At 30.3% G+C, this 19,994-nt stretch overlaps 4 protein-coding genes across 5 annotated transcripts; all 4 read left to right on the top strand.

The window, feature by feature from the left end:
* The first annotated feature begins 3,003 nt into the window (after window positions 1–3,003).
* LOC107911549 (nudix hydrolase 25) lies at window positions 3,004–6,116 on the top strand. Its single transcript, XM_016839386.2, has 6 exons — window positions 3,004–3,347; window positions 3,689–3,739; window positions 4,391–4,483; window positions 4,717–4,811; window positions 5,316–5,427; window positions 5,535–6,116. The coding sequence occupies exons 1-6, from the start codon at window positions 3,282–3,284 to the stop codon at window positions 5,637–5,639; spliced, it is 522 nt and encodes a 173-aa protein (XP_016694875.1). The 5' UTR covers window positions 3,004–3,281; the 3' UTR covers window positions 5,640–6,116.
* Window positions 6,117–8,104: 1,988 nt separating this feature from the next.
* On the top strand, window positions 8,105–12,492 carry LOC107911548 (trichohyalin). Of its 2 annotated transcripts, none has more exons than XM_016839384.2 (3): window positions 8,105–8,426; window positions 8,755–10,965; window positions 11,552–12,492. In XM_016839384.2, the coding sequence occupies exons 1-3, from the start codon at window positions 8,238–8,240 to the stop codon at window positions 12,224–12,226; spliced, it is 3,075 nt and encodes a 1,024-aa protein (XP_016694873.2). In that variant the 5' UTR covers window positions 8,105–8,237; the 3' UTR covers window positions 12,227–12,492. The 2 variants fall into 2 exon arrangements, with proteins under 2 accessions (XP_016694873.2, XP_016694872.2); XM_016839383.2 differs by having other exon boundaries at window positions 8,106–8,426; window positions 8,755–10,971.
* Window positions 12,493–14,797: 2,305 nt separating this feature from the next.
* Window positions 14,798–15,464, top strand: LOC107911547 (uncharacterized). Its single transcript, XM_016839382.2, has one exon. It carries the CDS (start codon window positions 14,846–14,848, stop codon window positions 15,314–15,316), a length of 471 nt encoding a protein of 156 aa, XP_016694871.1. The 5' UTR covers window positions 14,798–14,845; the 3' UTR covers window positions 15,317–15,464.
* Window positions 15,465–17,015: 1,551 nt separating this feature from the next.
* LOC107911546 (uncharacterized) lies at window positions 17,016–19,641 on the top strand. The gene is made up of 3 exons (XM_016839381.2): window positions 17,016–17,140; window positions 17,844–18,515; window positions 19,252–19,641. Exons 2-3 carry the CDS (start codon window positions 17,886–17,888, stop codon window positions 19,462–19,464), a joined length of 843 nt encoding a protein of 280 aa, XP_016694870.1. The 5' UTR covers window positions 17,016–17,140; window positions 17,844–17,885; the 3' UTR covers window positions 19,465–19,641.
* Window positions 19,642–19,994: the final 353 nt, after the last annotated feature.

Raw genomic sequence — 19,994 nt, 5'->3', positions numbered from 1 at the left:
CTGAAAAAACCGGAGTCTAAATAATTTTAATTTTAAAAAATTTAATATTTCATTGCGGAAGTTTATTTGCATTAAATAAAATTAATTAAATTCTTTTATTTTTTCTTTTTGGTGAAAAAAAACTGAAAACAAACTAATTATATCGAAGTCTTTTGAGTAAGGTTAACACTTTAACAATAGGAGAAATTGTTAACACCTCCCTTGAGATCTCTTCAAACGCTGTCAGATTTTGAGTTGTATCAAAAGTCAATTTTGCCATACAACCAGAAATTATATTAGACTCTCTAGGGATGTGTTGCATGACTGAATGTCCAATCTTTGCTAAAAGTTGATAAATTCTTCTAACGAGGGTGGAGTTCGAATCTGTCAAGAAAAATTTCTGAATGGCTATAATTGCCTCCAAATTATTTGTTTAAATTATCACTCCCTCAAATCTTCTTTATTGGATAAGGACCAATCCATCGAAAATGTCCCATAATTCAACATCATTCAATCCCTATTACCATCACATAAGTCAAATATTTTAATCGAACTTGACAATTTTTTTTATTTCATCTACACATGTTATTTTTCTATTTTTAAATATTTTGGGTTTAATTTTATATTAATTAAAATAATTCATTTACTTTTTTTTATAAAAAAAATTTAGATAATAGTCTATAAATGAAGTTATAACATTTCTAATCGTTATTTTTATATTAAAATATAAATGCAATTTTATCTATTTAAGATTTTTATTTTTTTAACATATTAATAATTAAAAATAATTAATCCATAGATCGCACTGAAAATAAATTTTTTATAAATTAAATAAAAAAAGTATATGTTAATGTGATGTTACCATCATTTAATCCACTCTTGGAAGAAGATTATGATAAGAAGGATTTGGTTGAGTTGGACGACGATAAATGCGCATTAATTATCATCATAATTAAAAGCTTCTGTCACGTTAAGTGCCTTTATTTAATATTTTAATTATTTATAAAGTTATTCCCTTATAAAAGTCAATGTTTTAAAATTTGATAATTAAACTGATCAGATTACCGATTTGATAGTTATATTATTCGTTTCACAATAATTAAAAATTATTTAATTAATTCGATTGATATGTGCATTATTGTCAACGCAGGATGGCATGGGTTTGAGTGCGCTGAAATGCATTATCTTTTTATTTATGGGTTAGGGAGGGGCTATCGGTATTTCTGGGTATTATATTAAAAAAGCATATATGATCAGGATATTTAAAAATTGATTTAATCATCGATTTTTATTTTTAGTTTAAATTATTTCACTTAAAGGTTGATTTAATCCTTTTTATCTAACATAGTATATCAATTGATTCTGGATCCAATCAATTTGTTCTAATTCAAACAATATTAATTAAAATAATTGATGAAAAATTGTCAACTGAATCACTTTTTAAAATGAAAATTTGATTTACACGAGTTTTAGATTTAATACTAAACATTTCCTTTTTTTATTTGAAATAATATTATTAATACAAAAATCAGTAAAAATATTGTGTTTTCTAAATGATATTTATTTAAAAATATAATTTGGAACATTAAAATTGGATGTATTTAAAATACATATATTTAATGCAACAACAGTAAATTAAATCATGAGGCATTATGAAAAATTTTAAAATTAAATTCATCTTAATAATATGACATTATTTGATTTATTATTAAATTTATACGATATGCATCAAATATTAACTATTTAGAAAGTATAATATATATTTGGTTTATAAATTTTAATACAGTATTAAATAAAAATAGAGTAAATATAAGTTTATTTTTTGGTCACTCGACTTTAAAGATTACAAAATGGTTATAGAAAATTTTCGTTTAAGTTATTGAGCTGTTAAAGTCGCAATTGTATGTCTTTTTTTGTTAGCACCACCTGCACTAATCGAAAGCTCTCATTCTCTTTCTTTTTTACATTTTAATTTTTTTTCATAAAACCGCTTTGAACCTCTAATTGGAATCCAAGCAACTTTCTTTTTGTAATGTCGACATTGATCGCCAGATCAAATTAGATCTAAAATATGTTTTTTTTACACGTTAATGAGTATTGATCAGCTATACCAATCGCTAATTTATCACTTGAAACTCGCTAGCGAGACTTTCTTTTTAAAAACTTAACAACCCAATCGCTTAAATAAAAATTTTCGAATAATTCAGTGATTTATATGAAAACTTTTGAATAGTTGAGTGACCAAAACATAAAATTATTAATAGTTTAATGACCTTGAATGAAATTTACCCTATTTGTTATATAATGTCAAATCTAATGTATATATTCTTTTCAAAAAATGAGTGGGGAAGGTTTTAAATTATACGTGAAATAAAAAGTCAACGCCCTTCTCTTTCTCTTTCTCACTGTCACCCACTACTCTGTCTCTCTCTCTCTCTCCCTATCCTTTCTTATTCTCTGTGTTTGATCTCATTTGCTCCTTTTTGAGCCCGAGTTTAGTTTTTATAATTATTTTTAATAGTATCCTTTTATTAACTTTGATTTTTGGCTTTTTAATATTAATTTTGAGGTAATTTTAAAAAAAATTAGCTTTTTTATGATTTTTTGAATTTATTTAATAAAATTAAAAAGCTTTTTATTTAATAAATATTTAAAAAAAGTAAGATTTAAGTATATAAAAATAATAAATAACTCTTACATAATATTTTTTGAAAATATTTTTATATAGTTACTTTTATTAATTTAAATATAAAATATTCTTTACATATAAAAAGTTAAAATTGATTATAAATTAAATAAAAAATTAAATTCAATTTAATTAATCGTGAGTTTTTAATTTATAATTCAGAAGCATTAAAAAATAAATCACATAAAAATTTTAAAAAATAAGGTTTTATTTTTTATTTTTGAAAAATCGAATTAATATTCGGAATAGTCGACAACTAACTCATGATTTTTAAAAGAACACGTGTCTGAAATCCATTGATGAAGCCCATGATAAGATTAGAAGGAGACTCGTAGGATAACATAGCTAGCAGAATCTTAGAAAAATTGATTGAAAAAAGAAAAGCAATCAGCGCACTGCTTCTCTTTTTTTTTTTCTATAAAAACAGAGCCACCATTTTCACCATTTTTTTGAAGCTCTGTTTGAAATCCCCAAAAAAAGAAATTCACTTTTCTTTCCCTTTAATTTAACTTCTTCTTCTTTTTTCTTTTTGATCTCTTACTGTGAATTCCCTTAACTGCATTTACTTTTTTTTCTCTAAAAAAAATAGGTTTGATAATTGTAGAAAATTAACAAAATGGAGGGATTGCCCACTGGTTACCGTCCCAACGTTGGTGTTTGTCTTATAAACTCTGATAATCAGGTACCCTTTTTCACTTTCTTTTCTGGGTTTCTTTTGTTTTTTAGATGAATAATTTAGAGATATGATAATTTTTTTTTAATTTATGAAAATAAAAGGGGGTTTTTAACAAAATTTGAAGTTTTTGAATTAAACCCATTGTGATTTTGTAGTTAAAATGTTTAAAAATGAGAAAAAAAATGCTTCTGGGATTTGAACTTGGGGCCTGAGATGCAAGCTTTCAACTAATTCAAGTTATATTGTGAGCTTTTTAATGTATTTTTTAATTTTTTTTTGTTGCATGATATAAGGTAGAAAAAGCTGAAAAATACTTTAATTTATTTATTTATCTTTTGTCTTTGAAGGTTTTTGTAGCTTCCAGATTGAATGTTCCCGGAGCTTGGCAGATGCCTCAGGTAGGAATTTTTATGTGGTATTTCTGAGGGTAAAATTACTATGGAGGCCCTGTGTTAGGAATTAGATTGCATTTTACCCCTTTACTAAAAAATGAGGTAGTCTTTTCTGTTAAAAATTTAACAGTGGCAATGGACAAATTTTTTAATAGAAGGATCAATTTGCTTAATTTTAGAATAGAGGGGACAAAATGCATTCTAACTCTTAGTACAAGGACCTCCATGGTACTTTTACCTACTTCTGAGATACGAGCGTTTAATGCGGATGTATGTTCAATATGATTACTTTCACAATAAAAGTTTCATGTTTTTAGAAGGTTATATTTTTATGTCAATGTTTGAATATACCTCGGAAATGAATATTTTAAACAAAATGAAGAATCCGAATTCGGAGTCTATTGTGTGTGTTTTGCCTTTCATGTTTTTCGGATTCTTCATCTATTGTGAGTACTCATGTTCGGCATTTGTATATGACTCATTTTTGAACATGAGTATAGGGATATGATCCTATAGGAATCTTCCAAATACATGAAAAGAAACTTAAAAAAAGATTGAATAGATCGTGTTCGACACTCGTACTAGGGTTCGAGGCTTAGAACATGCGAGTGTGGTGGGCTTAATTGATTATAATTTTGGGTTCTTTTACAAACTCAGGGAGGTATTGAAGATGGTGAGGAGCCAAGATATGCAGCTATAAGGGAATTACGAGAGGAAACTGGAGTCGTGTCTGCTGAAATTATCGCCGAGGTTCATTTTCGAAGCAAAATCTTGTTATCTGCAGTTTTTTTCTGTAGGACTTTTGGCTGTCGCTCGTCATTCGTATCATTCGATCATGTGTTGTTCTTTTTCTTTCGATGTTTCGTTCTCTGTGATTTGAGTATTGAATGTATTATTTACGACGCATATTGTTGTTCTGAATTATTGAACCACTTGAGTGAAGGTACTAGAAACAATGATTAAGACATTGTGTGGTTTGGCAGGTTCCGAAATGGTTGACATATGATTTTCCAACTGCAGTAAAGGCCAAAGTGAATCGACTCTGGGGAGGCGAATGGCACGGAAATGCGCAGAAATGGTTCGTTTCCCCCTTTTTTTCCTTTCCCTCTCTCTTTTATCGAATCATAAGCAATTGAATTCGGGTGGCCTTTGGCTTTGTTAGAAGAAAGTCGTGTTGGTTTGAAACTGCTCAGTTTAGTTTTCGATATAATTTCATGGTTTAAGCTAGGCATCCAAGGCATGTTGAACGTGCCTACGGGACATACTTAATGTATTTGTCTTCGTCATGCCGGTTTTTATGAGGAATGGCAACTAGGGGAAAATCTAGAAAACTTTTAAGCGGCGCCGGAATTAAATTATAATTTTTTTGTGAGGTTAAAGTATAATTTTATCTAGTGTTAACTTATGAATTCATCAATTTTGAAAGTACTAAATCGAATTTTTATTTTTAAAGGGTCAAAGTACAATTTTACCATATAGTAACTTTTAATTCCATCATTTATCCCTCTAAACCGACTTGACTAGAGTTCATCGTGTTGTTCATATGATTAACGGGCTAACAATCGATCATAACGAGCGGCAGGTTTCTTATGAAATTAACAAAAGACGAGAGCGAAATCAACTTAGCAACCGGAGAGGTAGAACCGGAATTTGCCGAGTGGAAATGGGCAACTCCCGAAGAAGTAGTTGAGCAGGTATTGTCTAACCCGAGATCTAAATCGGGGTCGGAAACATATTTTCAGTCAATATCATATTTATCGAAGTAATTGTGGATGTAACGAATGTTATTCAAAAATTGCAGGCAGTGGATTATAAAAGGCCAACATATGAAGAAGTTATGAAGACCTTTCAGCCATACTTTAGTGATAATGGCAAAGCCACCAAATGTAAATCAACAAAATGGTGAATGCAATGGTAGTAAAAGTTCTACGAAGAATTTATATTAAGAGTTAGATTGTATTTTGTCATTTTTATTTAAAAAATGTGTAAATTAATCTCTGTAGGTTAGAATAAAGAGTAAATTAGTTTTTCTATTAAAAAATTCATCTATTTTTTCAGTTAAAAATTGGTCTATGCACATCAAGCACGCTAATTTTTAACAGTACAAATAAATGAAATTTTTAACAGAAATGATTAATTTACTCTTTGATCTAATGTATATGAATTAATTTACACATTTTTGGGTAAAGAGATAAAATGCAATCTAACTCTTAGTACGAGAGCTTTTAGATTATTTTTACTATGCAATGGTGTGTTTTTGTAGGGTCAAATTATGATTTTCATCCAATATTATATTTAATTTGATGATTTAGTCCTTGGTATTTAAATTTAGCGTGATTTTGATCCTTCAATTATTATTAATGTAATATCTTAGTCCAAATTACCATCGTTAAGAAAAATTATCAACTGATTGATGTGGAATTTTTAAAAAAATCCAAATAATGAAGTTGAGAAAAATGTTACGTGTAAAATAAAATAAGGAATATTTGAGTTTCGGGTTTTTTTTTTAAATTCCACATCAATTGACTAATGTTTATTTTAACTGAGTTAGTAATTTGGATTAAGGTATAAAATTAATAATAATATGATGATTAAATTATGTCAATTTGAAGTATTAGGACTAAATCGTTAAATTGAGTATAACACAACGAAATAAAGCCATAATTTGACTCTTTTTTGTAGGTTTCTCTCAGTATGTTTTAGGTATAAGTCGGGTTTGAATGTCGGATATAGATGTGTTTGATATATTTTTTAATATTTTTGTATATTCAAGCTTTCATAAAATCATATATTTATACTCGTGTTTGACTCTAATCTCAAATATCAATTTTAAAAACAAATTATTACAAAATTATATATATTTTTAATTTCGAATCAAAATAATATCGATTGAATCGGGACTCAATCAATTTAACTTATTATTTATGGTTATTAAAGGCGACATAAAATAAATTATTATTTATTTATATAAAATGCATGCTTTATTATGGTTTTTGTTAAATTTGGATATTTGAGATTTTATCTAAATTATTATTCAAAATTTTCATTAATAATTTACACTTTATATGAGTTTTTAAAATATTCAATTTCTGTTTGTTTGTGTTATATTTTAGTTTAATTATACTCGATAATTGTTTAAACATGTATTTATATTCAACTTGTGATTGGATTTTACACGCATATAAATAATAATAATAATATTATTATTTATTATAATAAAAGGTTAGCCTAAATTAAAAATAATTTAATAGAATTAAAATTTATTGAGCTTCAATTATTAAATATAATACGAGTTGAGTACGTAATTAATTATTAGGGTTATGGTCCAAAATTATATATAAAATACTCGTGTACTAATTTTGAAGATCAAAACCACTAAATTTGGAAGATTTCAACATATCAATGGATTTAGGTATGTATATGCATCTATTTTTCATTTTTTGCTCTAGTTGATTTGACATGGCGGATTTAAGTATGCATCAATATGTAGTTTCCTTTTGTTCTTGTTGAGTTAGCGTGATAGATTCTTCAACATATTAATGGATTCAGGTCGTATTATTATTATTATTATGATCTAACATGACAGATCCTTCAATGTATTAATGGAGTTAGGTTTGTTTTCGATGATCTGACATGGCATATATTAGTTTATTAGATTTTATATAAGATATTTACTATTTTAAAAAATAGTATCCGGAATCATTAGCAATTAATTAGATGTTTTTTTGGGAATGATTTGTTGTTTAAATTTTAAAGGTTTTATCTTATGATTTGGTATTCCAATTAATATACGTTAAATATTTGATATTTATGTTAAAATTTTAGATTTATCGTAACAAAATGACAATATAAGTGACTAAAATGTAATTTGAGACAAATAAAAGTGATTATTTTTATAGTTTAACCTTTAATAATATAAACTATTTAAAATATATATATTAAAGTCAGTTTTGGTTGAGTATTAATGAGCTCAAATTCAACTTGATAATTGCCAAATTGAGTTCGAGTTTTTTGAGTTGGACTTAAGTAACTTGTGAGTACTGATTATTTTATTATTCAACAGGTTCGTGTTTCATTACTACATTAACAGATCAATTACAAATTAATATTTTTAATATTTTTTTTCCAGATGTGATCTTTAAATGATAACTAATGGTTGTCTATATTTTTTATTAATTAATATTTTTTTAAAAAATATTATTAATTAATTGAACTAAAATCAAATCAAAATTTAAATCGAAAATTGAGGTTTAACATTTAAGAATATTATAATAAAATAAATTGGGAAAAAATAAAAAAATGGAAAAAAAAATTAAAAAAATTAAAAATATCAAACAATTAAAATATACAGGGTGGTAATAAATAAGCAAAATTATAAGAAACCCTCCCCCTCAAAAAAAAAAGGAAACGAGAAAAAAAATCCAACTACGAAAAATTTAAACCCCTAATTGTTTATTAATTAATTTGATTTGGTTTCACCAATTCAAGAATCTGGCGAAGACCCATGATTCAGCAACTGAAGAAAATGCGTTGTAGTACTAGTGTTAAAAGAAACAAGCTTAAAGACGCCATTATTGCAGAGCTTGCTGCTTCAACAAACCCTTCAATGGCGATAAACCCTGAACTTATCGACCTTCGATTGCAGCAGTTCTTGCCTACTTTACAAACTCCTAGTCATCCTCCTTACTCTTTGGTAACTATTAATCACTTTTTTTTTCGTTCTTATTTTGGTTGCCATCTGTGCCAATAAAATGTAGTTTTAAATATTGAATTTTGTTTATATATTTTGATTTTATTGAATTTTTTTGTTGAATTTGCTAGAAACCCAGATCGGTTGATTTTTTTTATTAAATTAATGGAAGATTATTGAATTGGGATGCCCATGAAAATTGGCATTGAATGTATGCAAATAATGAAATAATGCCGTTTCCTTTTTAGAGAAGAATTGAATTTTAGGTCTTTTATTTGTTTCTTTATGTTCTCATTGTTGCTTTTTCTTGTGTTTTTTTTTATTCATTTAGATGATTCAACAAGCAATTTTGAAATTAAATGAGGAATGTGGGTCGAAAGAGGAGGATATATCGAGGTTTATAGAGAAAGAATACAAGGGTTTGCCGTGGGCGCATGCTAGTTTTTTGAGTCATCATTTGGAGAGGCTTTGTAGAACCGGAGAGCTCACGTCTGTAGATAATGAAAGGTATATGGTTTGTATGGATGATGGTGATTTCAGGAACAAGGAGGAGACGAGTCTTGGGTTGAAAGTTTCAAATTGTGATGAGAAGGAAGATCGAGTCTTGGTTCGAGGGAAGGGGAGTGAAGTTGAGGTTTTCAATGGATGGAGTGGAGTAAATGGTGACCAAGTTCTGGAATCTGAGAAACGATGTGAAGTTGAAAGACAAAGTGTTGAAGTGAATGGCCGGAATAGAGCTTGTGATGAAAGACGTGAAGGGTTTGAAGAACAAATGGAAGGCAGAAGGGAATCCATTAATGAGGTTCGAGAAGAAAGTCAACACTTTAATGAACAAATTGAACTGAGTCTTCATTTGGAGAAGCTTTGTAGGAATGGAGAGATCGTATGCGTTAATAATGAAGATGATGGTGATTTGCAGAATGAGGAGGAAATGAGTCATAGGTTGAACGTTTCAAATAGCGTTGAGAAGGAAGATCAAACTTTAGTCCAAGGGAAGTGGAGTGAAGTCGAGGCTTTTGATGTCTGTAACGGGGTAAACAGTGGTCAAGCTGCAGAATCTGAAACTCGGTGTGAAGTTGAAAGACAAAGTGTTGAAGTGAAAGGCCAGGATAGAGCTTGTGATGGAAGAACGGAAGGGTTTGAAGAACAAATGGAAGGCAGAAGGGAATCGATTAATGAGGTTCGAGAAAAAAGTCAACACTTTAACGGACAAATTGAAACGAGTCATCATTTGGAGAAGCTTTGTGAAGATGATGGTGATTTGTGGAATGAGGAGGACGAGATGAGTCATAGGTTGAACATTTCAAATAGCATTGAGAAGGAAGATCGAACCTTAGGCCAAGGGAAGCGGAGTGATGTCGAGGCTTTTGACAGCTGTAACGGGGTAAACAGTGGTCAAGCTGCAGAATCCGAAACTCAGTGTGAAGTTGAAAGACATAGTGTTGAAGTGAGTGGCCAAAAGACCGCATGTGAGCAAAGGATGGAGGGATGCACTATAGAGTCAATTAACGAGTTTCAAGAAGAAAGTCAAGACTTTAGTCGACAAATCGAAGAGAATAATCATTCGGAGAAGCTTTGTAGGAATGCGGAAATTGAATGTGTTAATAATGAACAACAAACACGCCACTTGGAGGATGGTGATTTGGTCAATGAGGAGGAGATGTGTCATAGGTTCTGTATGTCAAACATTTCAAATAGTGATGAAAGCGAAGATCAAACCTTGGTCCAAGTAAAGGATAGAGAAGTTGAGGCTATTAATGGACTGAGTGGGGTAAATGGTGATCAAGCTGCGGAATCCAAGAATCGATGCAAAATTGGAACACATAGTATTGAAGTGAGTGATAAAAATACGACATCTGAGCGAAGAACGGAGGGATTTGAAAAAAAAAAGGATGGCAGAAGGGAACCACTTAAAGAGGTTCAAGAAGAAAGTCAAAACTTTAGTGGTCAAATTGGAGCGAGTTGTCATTTGGAGAAGCATGGAGAGATTGATAATGCCGATAATGAATGGTCTATGGTCCACATGGATGATGCTGCTTTGGGGAAGGAGAACGATGAGAAGGAAGATCGACCCTTAGTCCAAGAGAAAGGGACTGAAGTTGAGGCTTTTGTTGGCTGTAGTGAGGTAAAAGGTGATCAAGCTAATAATGGAGAAGCATGTGAGCAAATAACAGAGGGATTTGCAGAACAAAACGAGGGCACAAGGGAATCACTTGAAGAGGTTCAAGAAGGTCAAAACATTAGTGATCCAATGGAAGTAGCCGAAGAAGTCGATATAGCAAAAGGAAAACCAACCAAGGTGGCTCAAAAACGAAGGGGACAAGAGAGAAAACGACAAGTGAAGACCAGAAAACAGAGAAAGGTGGCTCGTGTTTTAATAAACGAAGGCAGAAAGGAATCACTTAAAGAGGTTCAAGAAGAAAGTGAAAACTTTAGCAGTCCAATCGAAGTAGCTGAAGAAATACCGATAGGAAAGCTAAATAAGGTCACTCGAAAACCGAGGGGAAAAAAGAGAAAACGACAAGAGATTACCAATAAACCGGTAAAGGTAGTTAATCTCATTTTACAACACTTTATACAGTTTCTTAGTAGGATTAAGGATTGTATGAATCGATTATTTGATATGTCGTAAACACTTTAGTATTTAACCATATATGATGTGTCATAAATAGTTAAGTAACATCATTTATGTATCATGTTTTGAATAGAAGTGTTATTTGTTGACGTCACGTAATTGTTACATATAGTCCTCCTTCCTTTTACTGGTTTTCTCGTGAACATTATGTTCTGCCTTCTTAATTGTGATGTCTATTGCTTAAGAACGGTTTCGAGGACTCCATTTTAGTAAATATTTTTGGGTCATCATTTAATCAATGCTAGTATCATCACATTACCGGAAAAGGGTTTTCTGTTATCAGTTATAGATGATTAGCTAGTTCTCGTAGTTACTTTCTAGAATTGTAAATATTGTGGTATGTGGTATTTTCTCAAGATTTCAGGATGAACTTGTTGGTGACCATACTTTTCTTCAGTTTTATTTACTTTTGTTGTAATTTATTTATGATTCAACTTTCAATAAGATTCGACAAACAAACTTATGAGATTTAATGCTTTGTTGAACTGTCAAGGTACTCAAGGACGATATTGCTTGGCCCATGATGGAAAACGAGAAGAAATATGTCAAGGAGCAACAACAGCAAATGAAGGGCGGAAATGGAGTAACAAAATCTGTTGGTGAACAAGATCAACCACAACGAGGTAAGATGGTTAGTGAACAAGGCTCACAGGACCCAAAAATTGACATCAGAACCAAAACGCTGGTAAATCCTTTTGATGGAGATGTAAAAAACTTGAAGATTTCACCTCCAAAGCGTTCCGCTCGTCTATTAGAAAAGAAAAAGAAAGAAGGTTTAAAGCACGAGGAACAGCAGCAAAGGAAGCTTCGTGAAAGAGAAAGGCGTTCGCTTATTGTTTGTGCTTTGCCAGCAGCAACCCAACCAAGGAAAGATATTGACCCGGAGGCACGTACATCGCCACGGATAAATCTTGAATCAAGGGAATGGGGGAAGATCCTTTTAAGGCAACTTAAACGTCCTAGATCTCGAACGCATGCAAATCGTAAAGGGAATATGGCTGAGAGGTTTACTCAAAGTGAGCCGAAGCTGAATGGTACGTCCAAAAATTCAGAACTCGAGGAGGAGAAACAAGAACCTCGGATGAAGGTTTATGTTCGGAGAAAGGTGAAAAAATCCCAGCTAAAAGAACCTGAAAACAACATCGTTTTGTCATCAAACCTGGAATAGCTTTTTGTGCTTTATATACAGAGTAGTATGCTGTCGATATCTGTATTAGCTTCGACACTGTCTTGCCGGTTTGATTGCTCCGTTACGGCCGACTTTCTATAGATTATCCTTGACCGAATGTCGGCCAGAGTGAGCATTTATTTATTTTCTGTTTCATAGCTCCATGCTTGCTTGTGGTTTTAACAGTATATCTAAGAGTTGCATAAGAAAGCATTGGTATATAATTAATTGATATTTTAATAGTAATACTGAAGTTTTCTATTCAATATTTTATTTATATTTGAAAATTTTCCTATTTTAATGTTTAGAAAACTAATGAGGGTTAAAAACACTATATTAATTTTTATAATTAGATTTATGTGAAATTTTTAGTTAATATTTATTTTTAAATTTTTGAGTGAAACTCAATTGACAAATACTTTTAAAAAATAATTTTTTGTAATTTACCATGATAATTTTTATTTTCATAATTTTTAAAAATCAATAAAAACACAAACGATGAAAACTTAAAAGTTAAAACACAAAAATTTTCGACCATCAACTTTATTATATCAATTAAAATTTTATTTAATATTTATATACATTTTTAATAAATATATTTATCACACAATCTAGTACTCATTATCACAAGTTAAAGTTTACCATAAGTCTTTGTACCATATTAAAATGTTTGTTTTAGTCCATTTACTATTAAAAGGAACATTTTAATATATGTCTGTTTGGAAAGCGAACATTTTAGACATTAACAACAAAGTTAGCAAACAAGGATTAAAATGGTTAAAGTATTACAGAGACCTTTGTAGTATGAGTCACATTGCATTTTGTCCCTCTACTAATAAAATGAGTAAATTAATCCCTGTATGTTAGATCAAAGAGTAAATTGGTCATTTTGTTAAAAATTTCATCCATTTTTATTGTTAAAAACTGGTCCTTGTACATCAGCATGAGATATATGTAATTGTTTGGCTAGTTCGTTCTACACTAGTTTTTAACAGTAGAATTGGATGAAATTTTTAACAGAAATGACCAATTTGTACTTTAATCTAACGTACAATGACTAATTTACTCATTTTTTGAAGACAGGAGGCAAAATACAATCTGATTTGTAGCGTAGGAACCTCCATGGTATTTTTACCGATTAAAATGTCATCTTATCAAACATGCATGGATAAAATATTTTGTTTTAAAAATAAAGGGACTAAATTGAATTTTTTAATACGATACAACACCTAGTAGTAAATTTTAGGCATAATACCTCTTCTGGCCCCTATACCATAGCTAAATTATCATATTGGTACCTGTACTATTTTTTATATTAGTTTGGCCCTTATTGTAAAATATTTAAAAATTTTCAAAAAAAATAGTAAATGTTCCAAAGTGATAATTTAACTGTAATATAGGGGCCAAAAGAGGTATTAAGCCTAAATATGATATTAAAATACTTTATGCTTTTCTAAGACTAACTCGAAATATGAGTTTAACATTAGGTTCAAGTTCGCTCATATTTGTAAAAGACCAACCAAGCCCATTTTAAGTCCGCTCATATTATTTTTTTTAAAAAAATTAAAAATTAATATTATTTCAATTTAATATTTTTATTTATTGAAAATTTTTATATAGTCATCTTAATATTATTTTAATGTTTACATTATAATAGTATTATATATTTAGTATAAATTTATTTTTTATGTGTTATAAATTACATAATATATAAAAATAACATAATATAAGGTAAGCTTAATGATAAATTTGGCCACTAACTTGTGCATGTTTTGTCAAAATGACCCTAATTGTATTTTTGAGTTTTTTTTTACCATCAACCTTTAGTTTTTATTTTAACTTGTATTTTCTAATAGATTTAATGAATGAATTCAAGCTTTCAAACTTTCTTTTCTTTCAAAAGGTTTCAATCTTTCATACATTAGTTTACTGAGAAGTTTTCCTATCGAGTTAAATTTTTTTAGATAATTACGTTTATTTTCTTTAAATTAAGAGTTATTTTTTTAATTTAATGTATTATTTATTTTATTATTTTCACATGAAATTATTTTATCGTGCTATCTAAGTAATAAATTACATCTCATTAAAAATATTTCACATATAAAATTTCACATCATTCCCGTTAATTTTTTTTAACGATACTTTCATTAAATCTATTAAAAAAACAGATTGAAAAAAAGAATAAAAATTAATCGTTAGAAAAACTAAAAAATATAATTAAAATCATTCTAATAAAATACGTAAATTCTAATAAATAAATTTATCATTAAATCTATAAAAATCAAGTCGAAGGTTAAATATTTAAGACACATTTTAAAACTGCGTAATTTGTTATCCAGAAAACCTAATATTTGATGACATGTTTAAATTTAATTGTCTAAATTAGAATATCCGATACGTCGCTATCAAAACGTGATGAGCGTTGAGTTTTGGGGGATCCACCTTGAAAAACGCGCAACCAACTTGTATCTGCGCTGTTTATTAACACGCTTTCGCGCGCCGCCCCCATCGGTGGTTCCCACCGCCGTTTTTCAAACTATAAAAACACTGTTAGCATAAACGCTATTATCAAATATCATCATCAACAAATAAACAAAAAAAGAAAGAAAATTCAAAATCATGGGATCAAAATCTCTTTGCAATACCTGTTTTCTTTCCTCAACAGCGTGCTTTCCAAAACACCGATCCAGAAAACCGATCTCCACGGCGACGCCGAAGATATTCGCCGCGAGAAGATCGGATAACGATGACTTGAGCTGCAGCGGCGTTGGTGGTGGAGGAAGACGGCAACTCGTCGATGAAAACATGATTGTTCTACGGAAAAGAATACACGAGATCAAGATGATAGAGCGGAACTATGAACCGCCGGCGGATTGGATGGAGTGGGAGAAACGGTATTACACGAGTTACGATTCGATTATATGTGATGTTTTGGGCGTTTTACAGTCGCAGTTGATGAATACTCGGCCGAGCTTAGCTTTAGGGATGGTGGCGGTGATGATGTTGAGCTTGCCGGCGTCCGCCGCTTTCGTGGTGGTGCATGCGGTGGAAATGATTAAAAGGATTATGGAAACTGGGATGCATATATGATATTAAAAGAAACTGATGGTTTCATATTTTCTCTAACATAATGGATAGATAGAAATTTCAAATTTGAGTTGAGTTTATATTTTTAAGGTTAAACTCTGCTATTAGTCCCTGTATTTTACGAAAATTATGGATTTAGTCCCTGTACTTTAATTTAATATTTTTAGTCATTGTACTTTCCATATTTTAGAATTTAATTTAGTCATCACCAATCATTAATTGTTAAATCCACTAAGTTCAGTTTTGTTATTTCTAAAATTTGATGTGACAAAATATATTATCATATGTGTAATGCTATGTTAACTTATTATTTCCACATATTACTCACTACAAATCCAGTTAATGGATTAATAACTGTCATTTGTGTCAATACTGAAATTTTAAAATTTGAAAACTATACTGGCTTAGAATGAGCCAATCGGAGAATGTGGACTAAATCTACAATTATATACATATAGTATAATACTAGTAATAACTAAACAAACTTACTGGTACTGTTTGAATTAGGACTAAAATTTCAAAATCTAAAAAGTACAGGGACTAAAGAAACCAATTTGAAAAGTATAGGGATTAAAACCAACCAAATTAAGGTACATGGATTAAATCCATAACTTTAGCAAATTCAAAGATTAATAGCATAATTTAACCTATTTTTTTACCTCAGTTCAGTTTAGAGGCTCTCATGGGCCAGGTTGGGTTGGGTTTAAGTGTTATATTAATATACTTTATGCTTACTTAAGCCCGGCCAGACCCGAAATCTGGGCCTAAACTTTTATCTAAATTCGTTCATATTTGCAAAAGACTAACTCAAATCCATTTTAGGCTTACCTATATTATTTTTAATTTTTTTAAAAAATATTTATATTATATTATATTAATATTTAATAATTTTATAAATTTTTTATTTATTAAATTTTTTTCTATAATCATGTTAGCATTATTTTAATGTTTACATTAGAGTGTTATTATAAAAAAATATAATATATAAAAATAATATAATATAAAGTACATAATATATAAAAATAATAGTATTATTAGTATAAGTTTATTTTTTTAATGTGTTCTAAACTACATAATATATAAAAATAATATAATATAAAGTATTATAAACTTAAAACAGGTCGGGTCGGGCTCGGGCCTTGAATGTTTAAGCTCGAGCCTAACACATATTTTAAACGGGCCTAATTTTTTGTCTAAGCCCATTTTTTGGGCCTAATATTGTTCTTCAAATCCTCCCAAATTTCCGGTGGGCCTCGACAGGTAACCCAGCCCATGAACAGGTCTAGTTTAGTTGGATTTTTTTTATAAATAATAATAGAAATATAAACTAATTTTATATTATATTTGTGTATTATTATAACGAAATTTAAATATATAATTTTATTTTTTAAAATAGTGATACGAGGCTTTTGGTGGGCTGAGTTTGGGCTCAAGTCTAAAGTTTTTTTTTTTAAATTGGCCTTAATTTAACTTTCAAATTTGAATATTCTATGGATAATATAATTTAAATTTGGATAATAATATTCAAATAATAATAATTATTTTCGATTAATTCAAATAATAATGATTGGGGCATTTGCTTAACTTTTGTCTCTATTTCAATTTGGTACATACATATAAACATTTTTCTTTTATTTTAGCAGTACAATATATGACACGTGCAAGTAAGAATTAGAAACTCCCACGTGCGATACAGCCACGTGTAAATCCATAAAAGGCTACACGCGTGAAAACGAACTTTAGGAGTAATCGCCCACTCAGTATTTGTAACGCAAAAAGCTTAAGCTTTCTCACTTTCACCATTTTTCGATTCAATCCTTCGTTTCAGTAAGATCTCTTCACTGCAAATACATTTGTCAGCTTTATCGGCAATGTTGTCTTTTGTTTTGTTAATGCATTGATAGTTTTCAGTTTCATTGAAGTTCATAGGATTCAAGTTTTGGCTAATTTTGTTTCCTCTTTTTGCAAATTATGAATCTGATTTCTTTGGATTATGCCATTTTTTTTGAAATAAAATGTAATTAGATCTGACAATTTGCCTGTTAATTCTATGTTTATAGTATTTTATAAGTTTTATTAATTCATGTTTATATAGATTTTGATATGCTCCTTTCCTGTTTGTGAATTTGATTTTATGATTGTATTTTGGATTATTTTTTCATAATGGATTGGTTAATTGTTAATATGTTTCAGAACATATTGATGTTTCCAGTGTTTAATGCCCTCTTAATTAGCCTATAATGGAATTAGAAGTTGGCATTATATTGAACTCGATTAGTACAAGCATGAAATGCGATCAATGAAGTTGTGCGTGTGTGTGTGTCTGTATGTATGTGAAACTCTTACTGTTCTTATTAGCCATTCCATTTCGAAGTTTTGATCGATACGTTGAAAACATCGAAGTATCGAGCATATCTTAATCGCTTTCGAATACTGCCGATAATTGTTTCTTGAAGAATTGAATCCATTTTTGCATACTGATGATGATTGATTATTGAAGAACTGAATCTTGGTTCATTTCTTTGTCTAGGTTTTATATGAAAGTTTAGTTCATTGTACAAACAACGTAAAAATGTCCGGTTTATCTCTCGCCGTGGCTCCAAGGAGTGAGCCAGATCACACCATAGCACCTGGGGAAAAACCCGAGCACAAACCACCTCGCCAGCAGCGGCAGCAGCAGCAACAGCAACAATCCGGGGTAGGCAGTATAATGGGATCATTACGTGTGATCGAGCTCCAACTAGTAGTTTTCATTATGGTTTTTTCGATTAGTGGCCTTGTCCCGCTCCTTGATTTAGTCTTCCCAGCTATTGCCTCCGCTTATATTATTGCCCTTTCGCGTTTCGCCTTCCCATCCAACGGTCATGTATCGACTGCCTCGCAGGAGATTTTCCAAGGCAGCAAACTGTTTAGGCTCTATGTGATCCTTGGAACTGCGGTAGGTCTTTTTTTGCCGCTCGCGTATGTCTTGGGCGGCTTCGCAAGGGGCGACAACCATGACGTTCGATCGGCTACACCGCACTTGTTCTTGCTTTCTTTCCAAATACTAACAGAAAACGTGATAGGCGGGCTGTCTTTATTTTCGCCACCGGTGAGGGCACTCGTCCCGTTACTATATACGGTTCGGAGAATCTTCGTTCTCGTTGACTGGATACATGATGTTTGGCTCAACAAAACACTGCCTGTTAATGCACAACTGAAGGTAAATTCTTCACCAAATACTTCTAGTTTCGTGTAGTCACTTAATTATTAGTAAATTTTTTTAGTCACACAATTATAAAAAGTTACAAAATTATCATTCAATTATTCAATTTTCTTTTATCACTAACGGGCTAACATGGTGGCAACTTTTAAAATTGGTACGATAACTTTAGCCTTCACCATTTATACATTATATCAATTTAGTATTTGATTAAAAAAAATTAACCCTCAACATTTACACATTATATAATTTGGTATTTTTTTTTCAGTTTAACTTTGTTTTTTTTTGACCCTTCCACGTAAAAGACTAAAAAAACAAATTTATCATCTAAATTTGATTGAAAATATACAAAAAGATAGAAACATTAAACAATCCAAGATAACAAATTTACTTTTTTCTTGCCCTTTTAAAATTAACCCTCAATGTTATAGAAAAATAAAATTGTAAAAAAAAAGAGATTAAATTACATAATGTGTAAATGTTAAGGGTTAGATTTTTTAAAATCAAGATTGAATTGACATAATTTATAAATATTCAAGAATTAAAATTGTTATTATGTCAATTTAAAAGCTGCTATGATTGATCAGCTGATGACAAAAAAAAGATAAAATTAAATAGTTACGCGATTATTTTGTAACTTTTTATTCACCTAAAAAAGAAATTACTTGAGTGACTATTAATTTAGTTTATCTTCAAATAATTCACAGTGTTATCGATTTGCATCTGAATTGCACAGGATATCGTATGGCATTGGTTGGGGAAGTGCTTGGCGGCTGCGAACCTATTGTACTTCTCTATCAACCTCTTTTTCTTTTTGATTCCGCGATTCCTTCCTCGAGCATTCGAGAGGTATTTTAAGGAGAGGGATGAAATACGCTGCAAGATGTCGGAGGATAAACGTCCTATAATGGCGAACAAGTCTCTAGCAACAAACAAGAAAGACGATTGATTCTCAATTTCGGTCTCGGTATCTTGTGTTCATTGTTGTTCACACACCACTTGAAGAAGCATTGCAGTGTGTTAAAAACAGTTAGTGATTTCTTCTTTTTGCCTGATGATGCCATTTGACATTTGTTCTATTTTTATTACATTTTTGACAATGACAATTTTGGATTCATTTTCTACATTATTTGCTTGCCAACTTTAAATTTTAAACAAATATTTCATTTCTCTTTGAATGGTAACATTAGTTATGCCTTTATGTGAACTTTTATTGTTAACGGAGATTGGTTCCTTCGAGAAAAAATTTTCGATGTGCTATTTTTTTGGCAGTCGATTCAGATTCCCAACAATAAAAAATATTGACATTGTATCAAGGTTTTGTCTTTAATCTCTACGAAGAGTTGTGTACGGTTCACGGAGAAGAATGTATTGGTTGGTGGAGATAAGTACATGCAGGACATGAGAAATGTGTCAGTATAGAGTGCATGTGTAAATAATTATTGAGGTATGTTATTCGGATTTGGATGTGCATATTCA

This window comes from Gossypium hirsutum, chromosome D04, assembly GCF_007990345.1.
Source record: "Gossypium hirsutum isolate 1008001.06 chromosome D04, Gossypium_hirsutum_v2.1, whole genome shotgun sequence".
NCBI classification, from domain to species: Eukaryota; Viridiplantae; Streptophyta; class Magnoliopsida; order Malvales; family Malvaceae; genus Gossypium; species Gossypium hirsutum.
The sequence above is the reverse complement of the archived record's forward strand: the minus strand, read 5'-3'. Positions and strand labels throughout refer to the sequence as shown.

Coding starts and splice junctions, on each gene's coding strand:
- LOC107911549 (XM_016839386.2), top strand. CDS start 3,282: ATGGAGGGATTGCCCACTGGTTACCGTCCCAACGTTGGTGTTTGTCTT. Junction 3,740..4,390: donor GAGCTTGGCAGATGCCTCAG/GTAGGAATTTTT, acceptor TTACAAACTCAG/GGAGGTATTGAAGATGGTGA. Junction 5,428..5,534: donor CCGAAGAAGTAGTTGAGCAG/GTATTGTCTAAC, acceptor CAAAAATTGCAG/GCAGTGGATTATAAAAGGCC.
- LOC107911546 (XM_016839381.2), top strand. CDS start 17,886: ATGTCCGGTTTATCTCTCGCCGTGGCTCCAAGGAGTGAGCCAGATCAC. Junction 18,516..19,251: donor CTGTTAATGCACAACTGAAG/GTAAATTCTTCA, acceptor TGAATTGCACAG/GATATCGTATGGCATTGGTT.
- LOC107911548 (XM_016839383.2), top strand. CDS start 8,238: ATGATTCAGCAACTGAAGAAAATGCGTTGTAGTACTAGTGTTAAAAGA. Junction 8,427..8,754: donor GTCATCCTCCTTACTCTTTG/GTAACTATTAAT, acceptor TTATTCATTTAG/ATGATTCAACAAGCAATTTT. Junction 10,972..11,551: donor TTACCAATAAACCGGTAAAG/GTAGTTAATCTC, acceptor TGAACTGTCAAG/GTACTCAAGGACGATATTGC.
- LOC107911547 (XM_016839382.2), top strand. CDS start 14,846: ATGGGATCAAAATCTCTTTGCAATACCTGTTTTCTTTCCTCAACAGCG.